Source organism: Letharia columbiana (genome assembly GCF_014066305.1).
Source record: "Letharia columbiana isolate WasteWater2 chromosome Unknown Sc0000033_s0, whole genome shotgun sequence".
NCBI lineage: Eukaryota > Fungi > Ascomycota > Lecanoromycetes > Lecanorales > Parmeliaceae > Letharia > Letharia columbiana.
Window position 1 is genome coordinate 187,440 of NW_023501076.1, and position 16,597 is coordinate 204,036.

Here is a 16,597-nt window from a genome sequence, read left to right on the forward strand (position 1 = left end):
ATTGTTTCAATGCATATCGAATTTGCCTCAAATTTGCCCTCCTCGGAGACAACTATACAGATAGGTACTGTTTTTTTCCTGAAATCAAATTGAAGACGCAACGTAGTATCTTCGATGCATGTGAAAATTCTCCATGAGTGGAGGCAATTCGGCAGAAGGCGAAGGATTCATGCAGAGATCGGATCCGACTGCTGGAATAATTAGAAGTGTGGGTGGTATTTTATGCATGTCAGACTTGATGTTTCGCAATCATTTGCGTGCAGATCTCTCACCCTTTTCGATTGTCTGAAGATCAATAATATATCCTCAGGAAGTACAACCACATCTTGTATTTTCTTTTGCTGCATGCATTTCTTTCTCCGGGAAGGTGTTCCTGTAAATATTCGCTCCCACATTCTTCCGGTGCGTTTTCTTTTCATTAGAATTGCTCCCCGAAAGTCGACGGTGTTCTCAACTCCGTGGGTCGTTCTTCGAAACCAAAGTGGGACTACTACATTGGTCCGGGAGATGCTCCGGAAAAAAAGTTGTTCAAAGTGACACCAGGGTACCCGAAAGTCGCACAAGGCTGAGCGGATCTGGGCGGAAGTATATTTCTTCGTTTTGTTAGTGGGTGGGGTTCACGTGTAGCTTACAGCCGAGTTCGAAATGTGGAGGTCACATAGGCGTCGCCAATAAGCAGTGGCATCCAATGCGTTGGCAGTTATCTAGGTAAGTCTACATCCCTTGGGAGATCCAGCATCTGCGATTACTGGCATAAGACAATTCTCATGTCCTTGACGGACGATGCCGCTGTCCATTGAGGATATAATCTTGAAGCCGCGCCCCATGCCACTCCAGTCTTTGCGTATCAGACCACGCTCTATCTATCTCTTTCAATTCCTGTTCGTAACTCCTTCGACTACATTCTACTCCATGTCCACCAACCACTGACAACAAGAGATCGATAATACCTCCGACGGCCCCAGGCGCTCTCTTTGCGACCTCGTCGTACGAGATATGCATGAACTCCAATTGTGTTTTGGATTTCCTGATGCAGTCACCTAGGTTCAAAATGACCGACTTTGTATGTTTGGGTAGTCTATTAAAGGCCTCTGCCCCAAAATCTATCCGATATGACGATGTCTCCGAAGCTTGGCCATCTGCGGTACCCATTCAAAGCTAGCAGGTAGATGTTGGAGCGAAAGCGCGTGGTTGAATCGCTTGAGACCACATTCCAAAAACAAAAAAAGGAAATACCCAGCGCCTCGAAAGCAAGAGTCACCAAGGGCATGCAAACATGGTCAATTCCGCGAGCATGGCGGCCCAAAGCTCTGACGGTGACGGATATCGTTGCCATGGGTATCCGGTAGGATACTGTGTATGATACTACAATATAGGTAGGAGCCTTGATCATGGAAGTCCATGATTGTACTAGGTGATGCTGGGTTCCAGAAGCAACAGTCGCGGTTGGCATTGGTTACATATCTCCAGTTCTGGATTCGTACTTCCGGTAGAAGGAAGTTGCCTTTGCCGATTTGAGTCTGCCGTTCAGCATCTAGCCTTTGAGCCTGGAGGAACCAAGGCTTGCTGCCCCCAGCGCTGGCAAGCATCCCAACATGCTCTTGCATCCTCAATTCAGCAAAGACTAGATCTTTGAAGAGACATCTCTGCCGGCTGAAGCATCTCCAGTACCGACCGAGCTTAGAAGTTGTACGGGGTCTTCTGCCGAAGCAAGGCCGCAACAGCTCGGGTGCCTTTGACGGTTGAGGTAGCGGCTTCGGGGGTGGGAACCGTGCGCCGGTGTTTTCGAAGTTGTTGAAGTGAAGGATCATCGTGCAACACGTGTACGAGATGAGATGTGCTAAGAGTGCCACACGTCTATCAGAAGTCAATTGGATTAGAAGATGATAATGGGTGAGCGCATTAGCAAGAGGTGTGGTGAGACTAGCGCAGGAGCACAGCATATGAGCTGATTTGAATTGGTTCTTATCGCCTTGATCTTGTCTAAAGGCTCGATCGCTTACTTCCAGCAGAGTGTCAACTTCACACCACCGAACACGAACCGCTTGGCCCAGGCGCTGATGTTGATTACGATCCCTCCGCATTCAGCCCATCGGGTGACCCTCTCATGTCTCGTACAGCAATTGTTACCAGCCTCTATCTCCTGGCTTTATCAAAGGTCTACAAGCCATTGGATTGAGAATATAACGGGAATCAACAGTGGGAATACCTTCCTCTGGTTTTTTAGTCTGGATTAGAACGAGTATTCTATTTTTGTTCACAAAAGTGGCAGCCTCGAGTGAGCACCCAACTGACCTGGGCTGTCTTCTATTGCGGCCAAGGCTCGCGTCGTCTTGTTGCCCTTGACCCTTCTGCACATGCTACGAACGTTTACGACTGTGGCTGCATGTTCGGTAGAAGACCGCGGGGACTTTTTGGATCAGTTGGGGAAACAGGCAAGCACCCTCAATACTGCAATGCGAACAAAATCAATCGCTGTTGCCTACTCGTTTATTCTCACGGAGAACACTGCCATGAGTCATATTTGACCGTCAATGCTATCCCAGATGGAGGATTCCTGGGTGAGATTGTGTCCCTTTGTTGATGATGGCACCAAGGGGAAAAGCAAATGAAGGCGCTATCATCCAACGTGGGCATCGGCTACCGTCTCAAGTACCTCATGAACCGCAGCTCCGACACCCTTGAATCTCCATACTGGTGTAAAGTTGAAAACTAGGCCCGCAATTCTTTTTTTTATGATGAGCGGTTTCTTAGATCGGTCGTCAAAGTCAAGGTCAATATACAGATGAGACCTTTACAACTTTGCATTTCCGATAGTAGACATTCACGTTCGACGAAAATTCAGAACAGAAGTCATGACAGAATCCTGAGTTTGACGTTGGAGGCCGCAAACTGACGTTGTTTCCTGAGGCATCAACAAATCGAATATAGTTGGCTTGGGCCTCTGTCGGCTAGAAGGCGCAAGCACCGCTCCCGGCTCTTTTCCCGCCCATTGGATATCCAATGTCCATAAACTCTTTATTCCCCATGCTCAAATTGCACAATCTTTCTTCTCTCAATGCTTCCAAGCTAGACTCTTCTTATATCTTTCATCATGCTACCGAAACCGTTTCTCTTCCCGGCTCTCCTAATCCATAGCAGCTATTCCCTCCTCAAAGCCGCAGCTATCAGCTTCCCCTCCCAACCCGGCGTCTCCGCCCTTTCATCACCAGAATCAAGCAACGAGACTTCAAAAATTCCTAATCAATTACCCTACACCGGCACCAACCCCTACTGCAGCGCCTCAATAATCTGGACCGGCCTCAACACCCTCGACTCCCACTTCCAGCGAGACTGTCGCGCCGCAACGGACAAGTTCGAAGACTTCGTCGCTTCTTGCCCGAACCCGAACACTCGATATGAATTTCTAGATCCTCGCACGCAGCCGATGCAACGCTTGCCAAAGATGGAGACGCCGCGGAGATATGTTACTCGTGGGTTATGACAGCCTCGCCATCTCACGTCCTTGCGTTTCTCATCTGACTGAAAGAGGGTAGGAATCGGTCGCTGCACCGTAGCGATTGTGAACCTCGTTGATTTCCCCGCCGAGTACTTGCCGACGCAGAGATCGGGGCCTTTCCGCAAGACGGACGTGGACTCGTATGAAGGCCTTGCTATGGCCGTGACGGAGATGTACACGTCCTGCCTGCCGCATAGCCTCGGGTGGGCGGCTGTAGGTGAGTAGAGCCAGGTGATCCTCTTTCGCTGCGTGCTGGGAAGCTATGCTTGGTAGGCAGATCGGGAGTCTAACGAGGGGCATAGGTGAGGCTAGTTCGCTAGGTGTGTTTATCTTCGCAACGGGGTCTTTAGTCGATCAGAAGATTGAGAAGGGTTTCCCCCCGGTAGGATATCTGGGCTCGGCTGCGGAGAGTGTTGGGGCGATCGATGTTGTTGTTTGATGAGGAGGGCAAGAAGAAAGCGACCGAACGCTCTTGTGCCCTGAATAGTTTTTTCAACTTTGATGGAGAGATCAAAGAGTCGAAAGCCTACCGCCATCACATGAGATATCTGATCCGACGGATCTTTCGAAAACGCAATGGCGAAGACCGTTGGCCACGGTACCGCGATGCTGCCAACCCGTTCACCATCGTGATCTATCAGGGTCCTCGCCTGGTAGCCCTGAACCACCTCGATAGCTTCAGATGAAGGCGCGTCTAGTCTCCAAAAACCCAAGTCTTTCTGTAATCCGGGATTTTGTCATACCTTATAATCGGGAAACAGACTCTTTGCGCGAGCATGGGCTGAAGACCCAGTATTCCATTTATCCAACTGCTAATATCATCGAAGTGTGTGAGTATATGCGCTTCTGCTAGGAAGGAAGCCAATCGGAACATTTGAAGCCCGCGTATGAGGATATGAGATTTCTTGTCATCTATTCATTGCCAGACGAAGACATCAACGTCCTCTTGGGAAACGATCACTTGAGCGAGGCAACACTCAAAGATCAGGATGTTCTGGGGCCTCCGATTTCTAAGGCGACAGGTTATGGAGTGACCTACATGACTAGATGGATCGCAGGCGCACGAGACTTCAGGAGGCATGTAGCTCCAGTACCTCAATTTCCTGTACCTATCTCACTCCAGCTTAAATTCAAACCTGGTCTAAATTTCTGTTATCTTGGCGTGGCAAGTATAAGCGCGCTGATAGGGCTGAAGTATTTTTCCGAATTCACAACCAATATCTAGAGTGCGGAGGACAAGTCTTCCAGTTGACCTCCCTACAAGTCAGTAGACGAACAGAGAAAGCAATCGAATCTAGGAGGGAGCCATCCGCGCCGTAATGGCTACGAACGTCGTCTTAGACACCACCATGGTGCGCCAATCCCTCTATCTACTATTGCAATACAGACCTCGCTCACTTCCCTAAGGGCTCCATAACCCTCGAACTCTACAACAACCATGCCCCCAAGGTACGCAAACTCCTTGTGGCTGACTCGAAGTCCCCGTCTCTTTCCCTCCTGATACGCCACACTGACAGATTGTCCTTCAGACCTGCAACAACTTCTCCACCCTCGCCCAACGCGGCTACTACAACAATGTCATCTTCCACCGCGTAATCCCAAATTTCATGCTGCAGACCGGCGATCCCACCGGTACCGGGCGTGGTGGGACGTCAATATATGGCGACAAGTTCGAAGATGAGATAGATCCGGGATTGAAGCATACAGGGGCCGGGATTTTGAGCATGGCGAACAGTGGGAAGAATACGAACGGGAGTCAATTCTTCATTACTTTGGCGCCGACACCGTGGCTGGATGGGAAGCATACGATTTTTGGGAGGGTAAAGAGTGGGTTGAGGGTTGTGCAGAGGATGGGGCTTGTGAAGACGGGGCCGGAGGATAGGCCGGTGGATCAGGTCAAAATTATAAGAGCTAAGGTTGTTGAAGAGGGCGAAGAGGGTATCTAGTGATCCGTGGGGCCAACGAAAAAGAGGATCATATGCAGACAAAGAGCTATCAATCCCGTTGTGAAGGACACGAAGAAGACATACGCGTCAAAACTTCAAAAGCCTACGGAGCTACACGGCGCAATCCTACACCTTGAACTCCTGACGCCCATCAAGTACAAATCCATGGTTTCGGAGACGTGGATCAAAACCTCCCGTTGACCTCGTATATCTCCTTGGATTGCAACCCTCTCGGCGACCTGTGGGTTGGCTCTAGCTCTTAGGGTACGCTGTTCACGAAGCCTAGCCGCATTATGCGTTCTCCCTCCTCGCCAGCTTGACGTCTTCCCCAAGGTGCTTCGCTCGAGAATCTCTGAAGCTCTGACCTGTGCTTGGGTTCTCGATATAGAAGTACGCAAAGAGTCGAGAGAAGTATCACGCTAAGAGGCGTGCCTACCTTAACACCAGTCACTATGGTCGAACGAGAAACATGCAAAGAGCTTATAGGATGTGTACTTGGACAAGCCGCACTGGCTGGGGGCTCTTTTGTAGTCGTTGAAACGTTCAGCGAAGTCGGTGCTGCCACAGCCGGTCACCCCAAAGACATTTGAGAAGTTATCGGCGCAGCAGCTCTTCTGCGGATAATACAGATTCTGAGATGCACAGCAGAATGCGTCGTTCAGCAACCCCGGCTCTCCGCAGGTTACGATTGTGCTAGAGGTCTCAATGAAAATTATGCGCTGTCTAGTAGGCGCTGCCTTCGCCGCCTCTATTTGAATAGCAAGTTTGATAGACTGTCGAGGCGATGCTTCCATCGGGCCAGTAACAGATTGGTGCCTTGGCAAGTGCGTAAGGCAACAAGTATAGCACAAAACATGGGGACTCTATCAGTGCGTAACGAGCATGGTGGCTCGAAGACGTTGGCTGGTGAAAGCTATATGGGAGTAACATGATCCTTGAGGAGCCGGCCTCCATGGAGGATTAATATCTTCTACCCACTGCGAGTGCTGTGACTTCTACTATCTCTGGTGGCACACAGGTTTCAATGGAGTGGTTTCGAGGCGGCGGACAGCACTGCGCTCTGGTATTCCTACATTGTGTTACCCTCAAACAGGCTAGCCTCAACGGCGTCTGCACAAAGCTGAGAAATCCATCTCCACCGCTCACCATCGTGAGCTGAGCCATGATGACTCAAAGCAATATCTTTTCTCATCATAACTCGTCCTGCTTCTATATATCACCTCTGTAAGCGAATGATGATGCTGAGGAGGACGCAGGGAAAAACACCATGACGATTGCTGCTGCTGCCCGTCGAATTCTATCTTCATCGCTAAAGCTCGCTTCCTTGTCTTCAACGAGAGTACTGTTTCTTCAAACGTCTCTTTGATCTGCTCTAACGGCCTTTCACTTTGGCCTTTGTCCTCAGGAACGTCACGCTTGCCTCACCAGAATGGTGTACTGCGGCAGACCTAGCAAGGGCTGTGCTCCGTGCCGGGCCAAGAGAACAAAGGTGCGTGCATAAGCGAGAATATACGATTTCCGAAAAAAAAGAAACTCTAGTCCAACTCCATGTTTCTTACCGTAGAAAACCCGCAAACCTAACGATTTCAGTGTGACCAAACTCGACCGCATTGTGGCCAATGTCGAAGGGCTCACAGAGAATGCCCAGGATACCGGGCCGAGCAGGATGCGGTTTTTCGCAATGAGACCAGCAAAGTCGTGGCCAAGGCTCAAACGGGGACGAAATGGGAGATTAGCATGCCTGTATCTCCAATACGCCCTATAGAACTCACGGGAGATGGCGATGTCAGGAATCTTGCCATCGATTTCTCCGCTGCAACTGTCCAAATGGTAGAACGCACAAAGGTCACTATCCGAACCCTCTCCGTTCCACTAGAAGACGAGGCTACCTACTATTTCTTCCACAACTTCGTCCCTGCGGACCCTGCCTCTCTGACAACGTATTCTGACGTGCTGCCTACGGTCTATCGGCAAGACTCCTCCTTCAATGCTCTGCCCAAGATCATCGAAGCCATAGGCTTGGCGGGCATCTCGAACGTGAAGCAGGCGCCGGAACTTATGGTCGCGGCGGGTCAAAAGTATGCGAGGGTATTGCGTGCCATCACTGCTTCCATTCAAAATTCGAAAGAAGTAAGCACAGACCAGACGTTGATGGCTGTTATGCTGCTCGGTTTGTTTGAAGTAATGTCCTAGCTCAAGGATTTATCCGTTTCCTGTTCTGACCATTGCGCAGACTGTCACATGTTCAAATCCTGAGTCTATGAGGTCTTGGACCAACCACGTCAATGGAGCTACTGCGCTAGTGCGCCTACGTGGAACGGATCAATTGCGAACAAAGGTTGGGCGCAAACTTTTTGACAATCTAGTTGTTCAGATTGTAAGCCATTGATTTCGGGATGAACGAAACGCTTTGACCTGACTGTTATGATCTAGCTCATCGACTGCCTCCAAAGGCGTCAAATGATCCCTCCGGATGTCATCGAATGGGCTGAGATTGCTGCTGAAGGTGAAACCAAGAAGGCGGTACCCGAGAGGCAGCTAATCCAAATAATTGGGCGCCTTTGCGCTCTGCGAGCTGCTGTAGATAGACCAGAAACCAACGACATTGGAGTCGCCACACTGGCGAATTTTATTGACTCTGATCTGGAAGATTGGAAGAACAGCCTTCCACCAGCCTTCTCTTACTCAATTAAACAGAGCCCCAACACCGAAGATGTCTTCTCCCACACGTATCACGTCTACAAAGGCACGTGGGCCCTTTCAGTCTGGAATGTATACCGTTGCGCTCGCATCCTCACCCAGCAAGTGATCACGGCTTGGCTTAGTCGCAACTCCATGCCGAATCCAGCACTTGACCAATCACAACGACGCCAATCCAAGGTTCTGCTTGCAAATCTTGCTCACGACATTTGTGCAAGTGCTCCCTTCATCTTGGGAGCCTCAAACTCGTCCGTGTACTCGTCCCGGCTCCCAAGAGCTGCGGCAGGGGCATCTCTGCTATGGCCTTTCTACCTTGTTGCAACGATGGATCAATGTCTTACCGGAATACGTGCTTGGATCATTACCCGGCTTGCACTGATTGGACGGCTCATGGGCATCAAACAAGCCGAGTCTTTGGCTAATGTTTTAAGAACCAAACGAGAGATCACGGCGTGGGATAAATTCGAGACAGCGCGCGCAGACGAGGTGCTTGATGAATGGTGAATTCCGCAAAAAGGCAACTAAGCGCGTGCTATATTCATCCGGTACGTCTGGGTATGAGAACCCACGCCCAGACTAATGCGATTCGGATCTAGAGATGTCTCGGGATTTCTATGCATTCTATGGTACAGACAAACGAGGCATCGAGTCATCCGATGCGGGAACACCGGTCAGGACAAGCAATCTGAGCCTCGACTCTATGATTTCAAACCAGAAGCAACTAAGACCATAAAATTTCCGCCAACGTGCTATCCACAAGCACTATCTTCAACATGGATTGCAATGCTTTCTAGAGCCTGAGTTCGGGCCCATTCCAGTTCGACCAAAGCCATGGACAGCAATGGCATGCGAGGAAACGGACGGCTGGGAGGCTGTCGATTCTTCCGATGATCACTACTGGGAGTGCAGCTCAAAGTCTGCCTCAGACCACGACCCGAGAACCCTGCTGTGGAGCGTGCCGAGCTGGCGTGCTCGCTCTCGTTTCCAGATGCTGAATCTCGAAATTGGTGTCGTCCATTTTCGCGTTGCCAAACTTAGGCACCAAAATGCCAGCCAAGGTATACACGATGACTATCAGGATCTCCTCGAAGATTGCCATGAATGCTCGTACAAGAACATTTCCGTTGATTGGAGAGAATGTCGAAATTGTCGAGAAGTATGCGAGGAGACTGAAGAGGATGCGAACACCGAGGAGTGGCAGCGCTACTATCAATGCTGATAGAACTCGCTTCTCCCCAGAGGGAAGGCCGTTGATTTGGCTTGCGCTCTTGGCAATGAGGAGGAAGAGGCAGATATAGATGATCAGGAAGATGATGAGGCCGGCTTTGATCAGTTTCTTTCCTGTGCTCTGTTCGGAAATTGAGCTGTCGGTCAAGTCGGAGCCACCAACAATGCAGATAATGAGCGCGATTGCGGCAGGGATCTGTAGAAGCTGGAGGAAGCGGCTGCGGTAGGATGTCGCAAACTGATGGACACCGAGTCTGCCGAATCTGGAGGAGAAAATTCAGTCTTGCTTTCCTCTAGACGGCTACGTTGACATCTCGAAGGATCGACTTACATCCTGCCTAGAATGGTATAAGATACCACAGTCTCGAATCGGCTCCGTTCCTGGATCGCACCTTCCGTTGGAACCCTTTTTGTGGTCTCATCGGTTCTGTTGCCATCCTGTGAGCCTCTGCTAGACAATCTCTGCTCCCAGGCATGACACTCACATCCTCTTCAACAACCCCAAACTTGCCAATAGCAGCGGACTTATCCCAACGCTGCCCAATATCGCGCTCCACTCCAGATCACTGACTTTGCTCGGCTTCTTCTCTGCTGCGATGCCTAGAGCAGCGCCAATGATCCGAATGAGGCAGAATATGGCGAGGTAGATCCAGCCTGATTGGCGATGTATACCATGGCGGAAGACGACGAAAAGCGTAAGGGATAGAAGGGGCAGGTAAATGGCCAATTCGGCGATGTCGAGGGATTCGGAAGGGGAGGGCATTGTGGAAGATGTTGGGCGCTGTCAAGGTACGTGGGCGTTATTGGTGGCTGTTTGTTTTGGTTTCGGTTTCGGTGATGTGAGCTGTTCTTGTGAGAAGGTCGAACGAATGCGAGGAAATCTGATTCTGTGAAACTCCTCCGTTTTGCGCGAGGGATGTCGAATATATATATCAGGAAGGGAAGCAGAAAGCAGATTTCCATCTGCACTGCCATTTTCCCCCGGCGCAACCTTGCCCCCATAAGTATCACACCTCGTAGCCATTACGTCTGGAGCGTCTGCCACAAGCTTTGGAAGCATGTAGCTACAGCGAGAGAGACTGGTATTTATCTCATCTCCGTCAGCTTCGCGAGGTGCAGCCCCGAAACAGCTTAGCGTAGGGCTGTGTCGCGCAGAAAGGCTTGGCGGTGCGCCGAGGATGAATCGGGTTAGCAGCGCGTTGCGTCGAAACGTTGCGGCGGTGCCGAAAGATGATGCATGGAAAAGTGAGAAGGAAACAAAATCTGATGTGATGGACTTGCCCTTTCTGATAGCCCCGTGGCTGGGGGGAGGGTGGAGGGACTGTGGCGGCTGCCATCTGGGCTGTTTTGTAGATGCAGGCATGCAGCATCCGGGGCACTGCGAGACTGACATCTCTCGAGAATGATGAATTGTTATAGCTGCCTGACACCTCCCCTTCCATTGGGTCTGAAGACTCAAAACGCTTACTATACGTGAGCGAGTACGAGCGCGGTTTCAAGACGCTATGAAGTTATTCTACTTCTTTATTTTATATATTCTTACTATTTCAAGGATTCTTTAATAAAACCTTACCATTCTACTCGCTCATCTTCAAATCATATCTAAATAGTATCAGGTGCTTCACGCTGGTAGTTTGAGACCTCTGTGCATCTATCGTCCTTTTTCAATAGATTGAGCAAAAGCAAAGAAAGGCTCGGCCATTCGATAGCGAGGCTGTGCGTCAGGCATTTGCGTTTGTATTTCTGGATAGGAAACAGCTTCGCAGGATGGCCTTAGATGAGAGAGGTGTTCTGGGTTGAACACCAATGAGGCTATTGGGACTTTTTTTTCCCGAAAACGTTGGCGGCGGATCTGGTTTGGGGGCAGGAGATGCTGGGAATGGAGGCGTGGACGTTTACGACTTTCATACTCTTCTTTCTTTTTTATTTCTTTATTTGTTCATGTGTATGTGCTTGCTATCTTATAGCACCATATTCCCCTACCTACCAGTAGCAGCCGCTCTGGCTCGAGCTCGAGCTCCAGCTTTACATCTTCCCTTTTCGGTTTTCTGGGTCACCACGGCACGGCTACGCTCCGTGGGGGGTTTTTTTTCTCTTCTTCTTCTTCTTCTTCTTCTTCTTCTTCTTTCTCACAATCTATACTCGCCCACCTTTCCGGACTTGGATCGTTCGAGCCTCAACAAACACGGATAAAAAAAGTGGAACAATCGGATAATCAAATCGCTTTTCTAGGGTGTACTTATGAGCCATTCTGGCTACGCATCTTTCTTCCGGGGGATAATGCGGTAGGCGGATGGAGACGATCGTGCGTGGTGTGGTGTGGGGAGGGAAGAGGGAAGGGGGAAAGGGTGATGGATAGATGGATGAATGGATAGGATTAGGAATGTGTGGGAAGTGGATTTAAGAAAAGCGGCACCTGGGATAAAGCGGGAAGGGAAGAAGATACGGGAGATGGAAATGAGAAAACGGTGGGTAGGAGGGAGGAACAGCTTCAAGAAGACCCTGTTCCATCAGAGATCGTTGTTTGAAGTCTGCCATTTTGGGATGCTGAATTCGCACGACGTGAGTGTTGCGTTTTGTGGATGGATGGGTAGATGATGAGATGCTGCCTGCTTGATCACCGTCGCATATCATAGAAATATCTTTCCCTGTACTGGGGAATGCATTCTATTTGCCGAGGAGAGCAGAGCGGAGTGAGGCTGTTCTGGGTCCTGAGTGTGCTTTGAAGACGGGACTGAGCTGATTAGAGAAGGGGGAGGGGGTGCGAAAGTAGTTGGCACGTAAATGGAAGGTTCTGCGAGAGGGAGCCTGTGTGTGGATTCTTCGCTCATGTGCACGAATTCGTCGAGACCTTCAGATACGAGCGTCATCCGATTTCATACCCAACCCTATCATCATTTCTTTTACAATCTCAGACGACGACCACCCGGCACAAATCCAAGCCTTCGCGTACACGTCCCAAGAAAGCTTGGAAATCGAAGACAGAAAACAGAAAATCAAGTCGGCGTCGGCGAAGGACAGCTCGAACACACAGCATACTCCCCACTCCCGTTCGTCAACGAGCACACATCATACGGCACCTGCGCCTCCTCGCACACATACTGGCAGCAGTGATCATACGGCGTCGGACACCCCGCAATGCTCAGCAGCCTGCCCGTGCACGTCGACGTCGGGAAGGGGAAGCTCGCCGGCGCCGTCGTGGCCGCGCTGCTGCTCAGCGTCGTCTTGGGCGGCGCGGTCGTCGTCGTCGTCTTGGGGGCCGAGGTTGCCGTCGTCGTCTTCTTGGAAGGGGTGGCGGTCGTGGTCGGGTAGGAGCACTGCGAGCATTGGGCCAGGACGGTGCGGTTGTTGGGCGAGCAGACGTCGAAGGGGACTTGGGCTTCGGCGCAGATGAAGGCGCAGCAGGGGTCGGGGGCGGTGGGGCACGCGGAGATGGATTGCGGGGTGCAGGTTGAGGTGTCGAAGGTGCTGCTGCTGCTGGTGGTTGTGGTGATGGGGGGCGGGGTGGTGGTTGTTAGGCAGCTGCAGGCGCTGGAGATGCGCTGGTGGGGCGGGTTAGTCAGGTGGGAGAGAGTGTATGAGGGGGGGTTGTATGTACGGAAGGGCCGCAGGTTGCGATGCCGCTTGGTGCGGTTTTGGTGCTGAGAAGGTGGTTAGTTGATGTCTCGAGGTGGTGGTGGAGGAAGAGATGAGCGTACGATGTTTTCAGGTACTGCTTGCAGAAGCTGGAAGAGGTGGATTCTTGATAGTGCTCGAGGGCTCTATAACAATTGTCTTGGTTGCATGTACCTGCCAGTGTGACTACTATGAGGCTGGCAACTGCCGTCAATATGAAGGTGACGTGCATTTTGGCTTGTCACAGGCTGTTGTAGTTGTAGCGTGTGCTTGCAGGTCTCGATCAATGCGGGTCCTGCAGGAGAAATATGGGAAGCCAATGCGACATGGCCATGGTTTTATACCTGCATCTATTACGCTTGGCAACGAGGGGAATATTTCGTGTAAGCTGCATGAAGCAAGCTGAGAAGCAGAAGCGAGAAGCGACTGCCCCTATTTTGGGAAACGATAGTTGATTGTTATGCGGGAGGTCCATTGGGCGTGGGGCTTGGGGCGTGAAAGATCATGGCTTCGAGGTTTGAGTTGTGAGCGGTCAGGAACTAGAAGGAGTAAGCTGCATATAAACGAGATCAGCTGCATAAACATGTGCAATAGTGCAGAAAATATTTCCTGATTGGGAGGGAAAGCGGGATGTTTTCGGTAACAGTAAGCGGAGTATGCGGGAGCTTGGGCACGCTTGGAGATCCTCGGGCATCTTCCTTGGAGGTGGGCTCTCCATAAGCTTACTCCATACTCCATAATCGAGCAAGCTGAAGCCCCGAGGTGTCAAGACTGGCGACCCTGGCCAAAGTTGCCTGACCACCACCAAAAAATCAATGCTAACAGACAATGCTTCCGCAACGGTGCCGGCGCATCGTACTCGATTCCTGCATAGAGAATTACGTAAATTTGAAAAAACATGATATGGAAAAGATATCGGCCTATTGTAAGCTTGGGTAAAGCTTACATTGCTGAGTGGAAAGAACCATACCAGGTAGTACAGGAGAAATGTAAGATCTTAGGACCAAGACTAGTGACACCAAAGGAGTAGAAAAAGAAGAAGTGGTGACACTGACGGAGAATTCACTGACGCCAGTCTCATCCTTGTCAGTACCGCTTCTACAACACTTGACACTGCCAGTCCCGATTCAACCTTCGCAAAAAGATACAGAATCTGGCCTTGCTTTGCATGGCGGCAGGAATACAGTCGTCTGGCCTGCTGATGTTTGCCCTTGGGCCTCCGTCCTGACGCTGCTTTGCGTCTGTGTTGCACAGGGCGGTGGGATTTTGATGTCGGGTAGAGTAAAATTCTTGGAATCGATGATGCTGACGGGCTGCCAGGTATCTTAAAGGTTCCTCTTCAAGCTTGAGATGAACAAGATGCGTGAAGAAAGGAACTGCCCTTTCAACGAACCTTAGATAGCCCTAACCCTAACTTGAACTTTCCAGCCGCCCCACAGCACGAGAAGATAAATTGAGGAAATAACCCGTGCGGCCACCTTTAATCACCCACCAATTAAAAGGATTTTATTTAATTATCTTTTTAATTAATAAAAAATATTTGATTTTTTTTTTTTTTTAAACCCCCCCCCCCCCTAATTTAAAAATAATTAAAAATTATATATATTATAACTATTATTTAGAGATAATAGTGTTAGAATTAGTATAGATGCGATACTAGTATAAGTGAGGTAGAACGAGGATAATAAGGCTATCGAACTATGTATGTGGGAAGAAGGCATGATATGATAGGGGATGCCTCCGCCAAGGCCCGCTAGCCATAGGGCTGAGTGATGTGTTAAGAGTACGCTCGTAATATTATCCCTCTCTCTTAAAGAGCTATAGCCTCTATAGCTAATAGATCGAAGATATAGATCTATTACTTATCTTATATCTCTAAATATCTATAGTCTCTATAGGCCTTAATTAAAGAAGATTTATCTAGGATTCTTTAGAGAATTAGAAGATATAGAATATATCTTATCTATGTGCCTATAAGACTCTTTAAGCCCTTCTTTAATATTCTTATTATAGTCTTTCGAAAGAATTATCGCTCGCTGAAATTCATAGAAAATAAAGACTTTTAATATATACTATATTAGGTTAAATTAATACTTTTCTTCGACGACGACTACGATAGCGATATCGCGTCTTAAAGATTTCGCTAACGCGTTATTAATAGTACTTTATCGTAGTATTAAGAGACTTTTAATTTAACGAGAATTTATAAAGAATTAAATAGATAATAATTATTGGCCGGAAAGGTATGGTATATCCATGGGATATTCATATCAGTGATACCTCCGTACCCGGGTATGGTATGAGTAGGGTCGGATACCATTCATTTTTCTGGTATGGGTTCGGGATCTTGGCGGGATATCCCACGGTATGGTATATCTGTGGGATCATACCATGGTATGGGATATGTATGGGATATCGGTTGGGATTTCTATATTTAGAAGTATAAGTAGCTATTCTAGTCATCATTCTGCCAACCATGGCTACTACTACCATGGCTACCACTCCCATGGCTGCCACTACCGTGGCTGCTACTACCATAGCTACTATATAATAGTAGGCTATTTCAATAATAAATAGTAGCAGCTATGATAGTGGCAGCCATGGTAGGCAGCCATGATAGTGGCAGCCATGGTAGGCAGCCATGATAGTGGCAGCCATGGTAGGTAGCCATGATAGTGGCAGCTATGGTAGGCAGCCATGGTAGTGGCAGCTATGGTAGTGGTAGCCATGGTAGTAGTAGCTATGGTAGTAGTAGCCATGGTTGGCCGAATGATGACTAGAATAGCTATTTATACTTCTAAACATCTGTAAATCTAAAAGTTTCTTTCCGCACGATTTCGCCGGGTCGCATTATAAGCACGATTTAGCACGATTTAGTCTATTAAGAGACTTTCTATATCTAATCCTTTTCGCTAGTTCTCCAGTTTAGCAACTTCAAAAATTTTCAGCAACTTCAAAAATTTTACGCAATGACTCTAATACACTCTAAGTACTATTTTACATATGATATTAATATATATCATTATCAACATACGTATCATTGTGCGCTATATCGAGTATACCACGCGATTAATTTTATTAAATCGTTTAATTCTATAGCTAAATTTAAGTTGACGTTAATACTTATCGTTATAGAACCTTATCGTCGTAACGTCGATTATTAGAACTTTTCTTTTTTCGTGCGTATTGCTGTTAAACTAATAGAACTGGCGGAAAAGATTAGGATAGTTACTAAACCGGCGGAATTTTGGTTGATTTTTAAGATAATTGCTGAATCGACGGAATTTTTAATTTCAGCCTATTCGCAAGATTAGTAATTTAAAATTTAGTAGAAACTTTTTAGATTTGCAGATGAATATAGAAATCCCAACCGGGATATTATATATATCCTATTTGGTATGATCCATAGTATATTATACCGTGGGATATCCTGCAAGATCTTATACTATACTAGGTATGGGATCATGTAAATCTCAATAATCTATATCATGAGAGTATGGTATGGCAGGTCAATATCTCTGTCTATCATCCTTTCCGGCCAGTAAATTAATAATTGAAAAGAATTTATTATATAATGATTATCTAATATAATAAAGAATAAATCGATAAA

General features: G+C 48.5%; 4 protein-coding genes across 4 annotated transcripts; 2 read left to right on the forward strand and 2 right to left on the reverse strand.

Annotated features, from left to right (window-relative positions):
• Nucleotides 1–3,094: 3,094 nt before the first annotated feature.
• Nucleotides 3,095–5,445, forward strand: HO173_008659 (uncharacterized protein; the record flags this gene model as incomplete). The annotated part of the gene is made up of 7 exons (XM_037310555.1): nt 3,095–3,473; nt 3,537–3,716; nt 3,802–3,929; nt 4,380–4,589; nt 4,798–4,851; nt 4,907–4,948; nt 5,029–5,445. The coding sequence occupies 7 exons, from the start codon at nt 3,095–3,097 to the stop codon at nt 5,443–5,445; spliced, it is 1,410 nt and encodes a 469-aa protein (XP_037162537.1).
• Nucleotides 5,446–6,874: 1,429 nt separating this feature from the next.
• Nucleotides 6,875–8,649, forward strand: HO173_008660 (uncharacterized protein; the record flags this gene model as incomplete). Its single annotated transcript, XM_037310556.1, has 4 exons — nt 6,875–6,934; nt 7,036–7,626; nt 7,679–7,822; nt 7,879–8,649. The coding sequence occupies 4 exons, from the start codon at nt 6,875–6,877 to the stop codon at nt 8,647–8,649; spliced, it is 1,566 nt and encodes a 521-aa protein (XP_037162538.1).
• Nucleotides 8,650–9,067: 418 nt separating this feature from the next.
• On the reverse strand, nt 9,068–10,135 carry HO173_008661 (uncharacterized protein; the record flags this gene model as incomplete). The annotated part of the gene is made up of 3 exons (XM_037310557.1): nt 9,068–9,635; nt 9,704–9,799; nt 9,858–10,135. The coding sequence occupies 3 exons, from the start codon at nt 10,133–10,135 to the stop codon at nt 9,068–9,070; spliced, it is 942 nt and encodes a 313-aa protein (XP_037162539.1).
• A 2,351-nt stretch (nt 10,136–12,486) lies between these two features.
• Nucleotides 12,487–12,699, reverse strand: HO173_008662 (uncharacterized protein; the record flags this gene model as incomplete). The annotated part of the gene is made up of 1 exon (XM_037310558.1): nt 12,487–12,699. One exon carries the CDS (start codon nt 12,697–12,699, stop codon nt 12,487–12,489), a length of 213 nt encoding a protein of 70 aa, XP_037162540.1.
• Nucleotides 12,700–16,597: the final 3,898 nt, after the last annotated feature.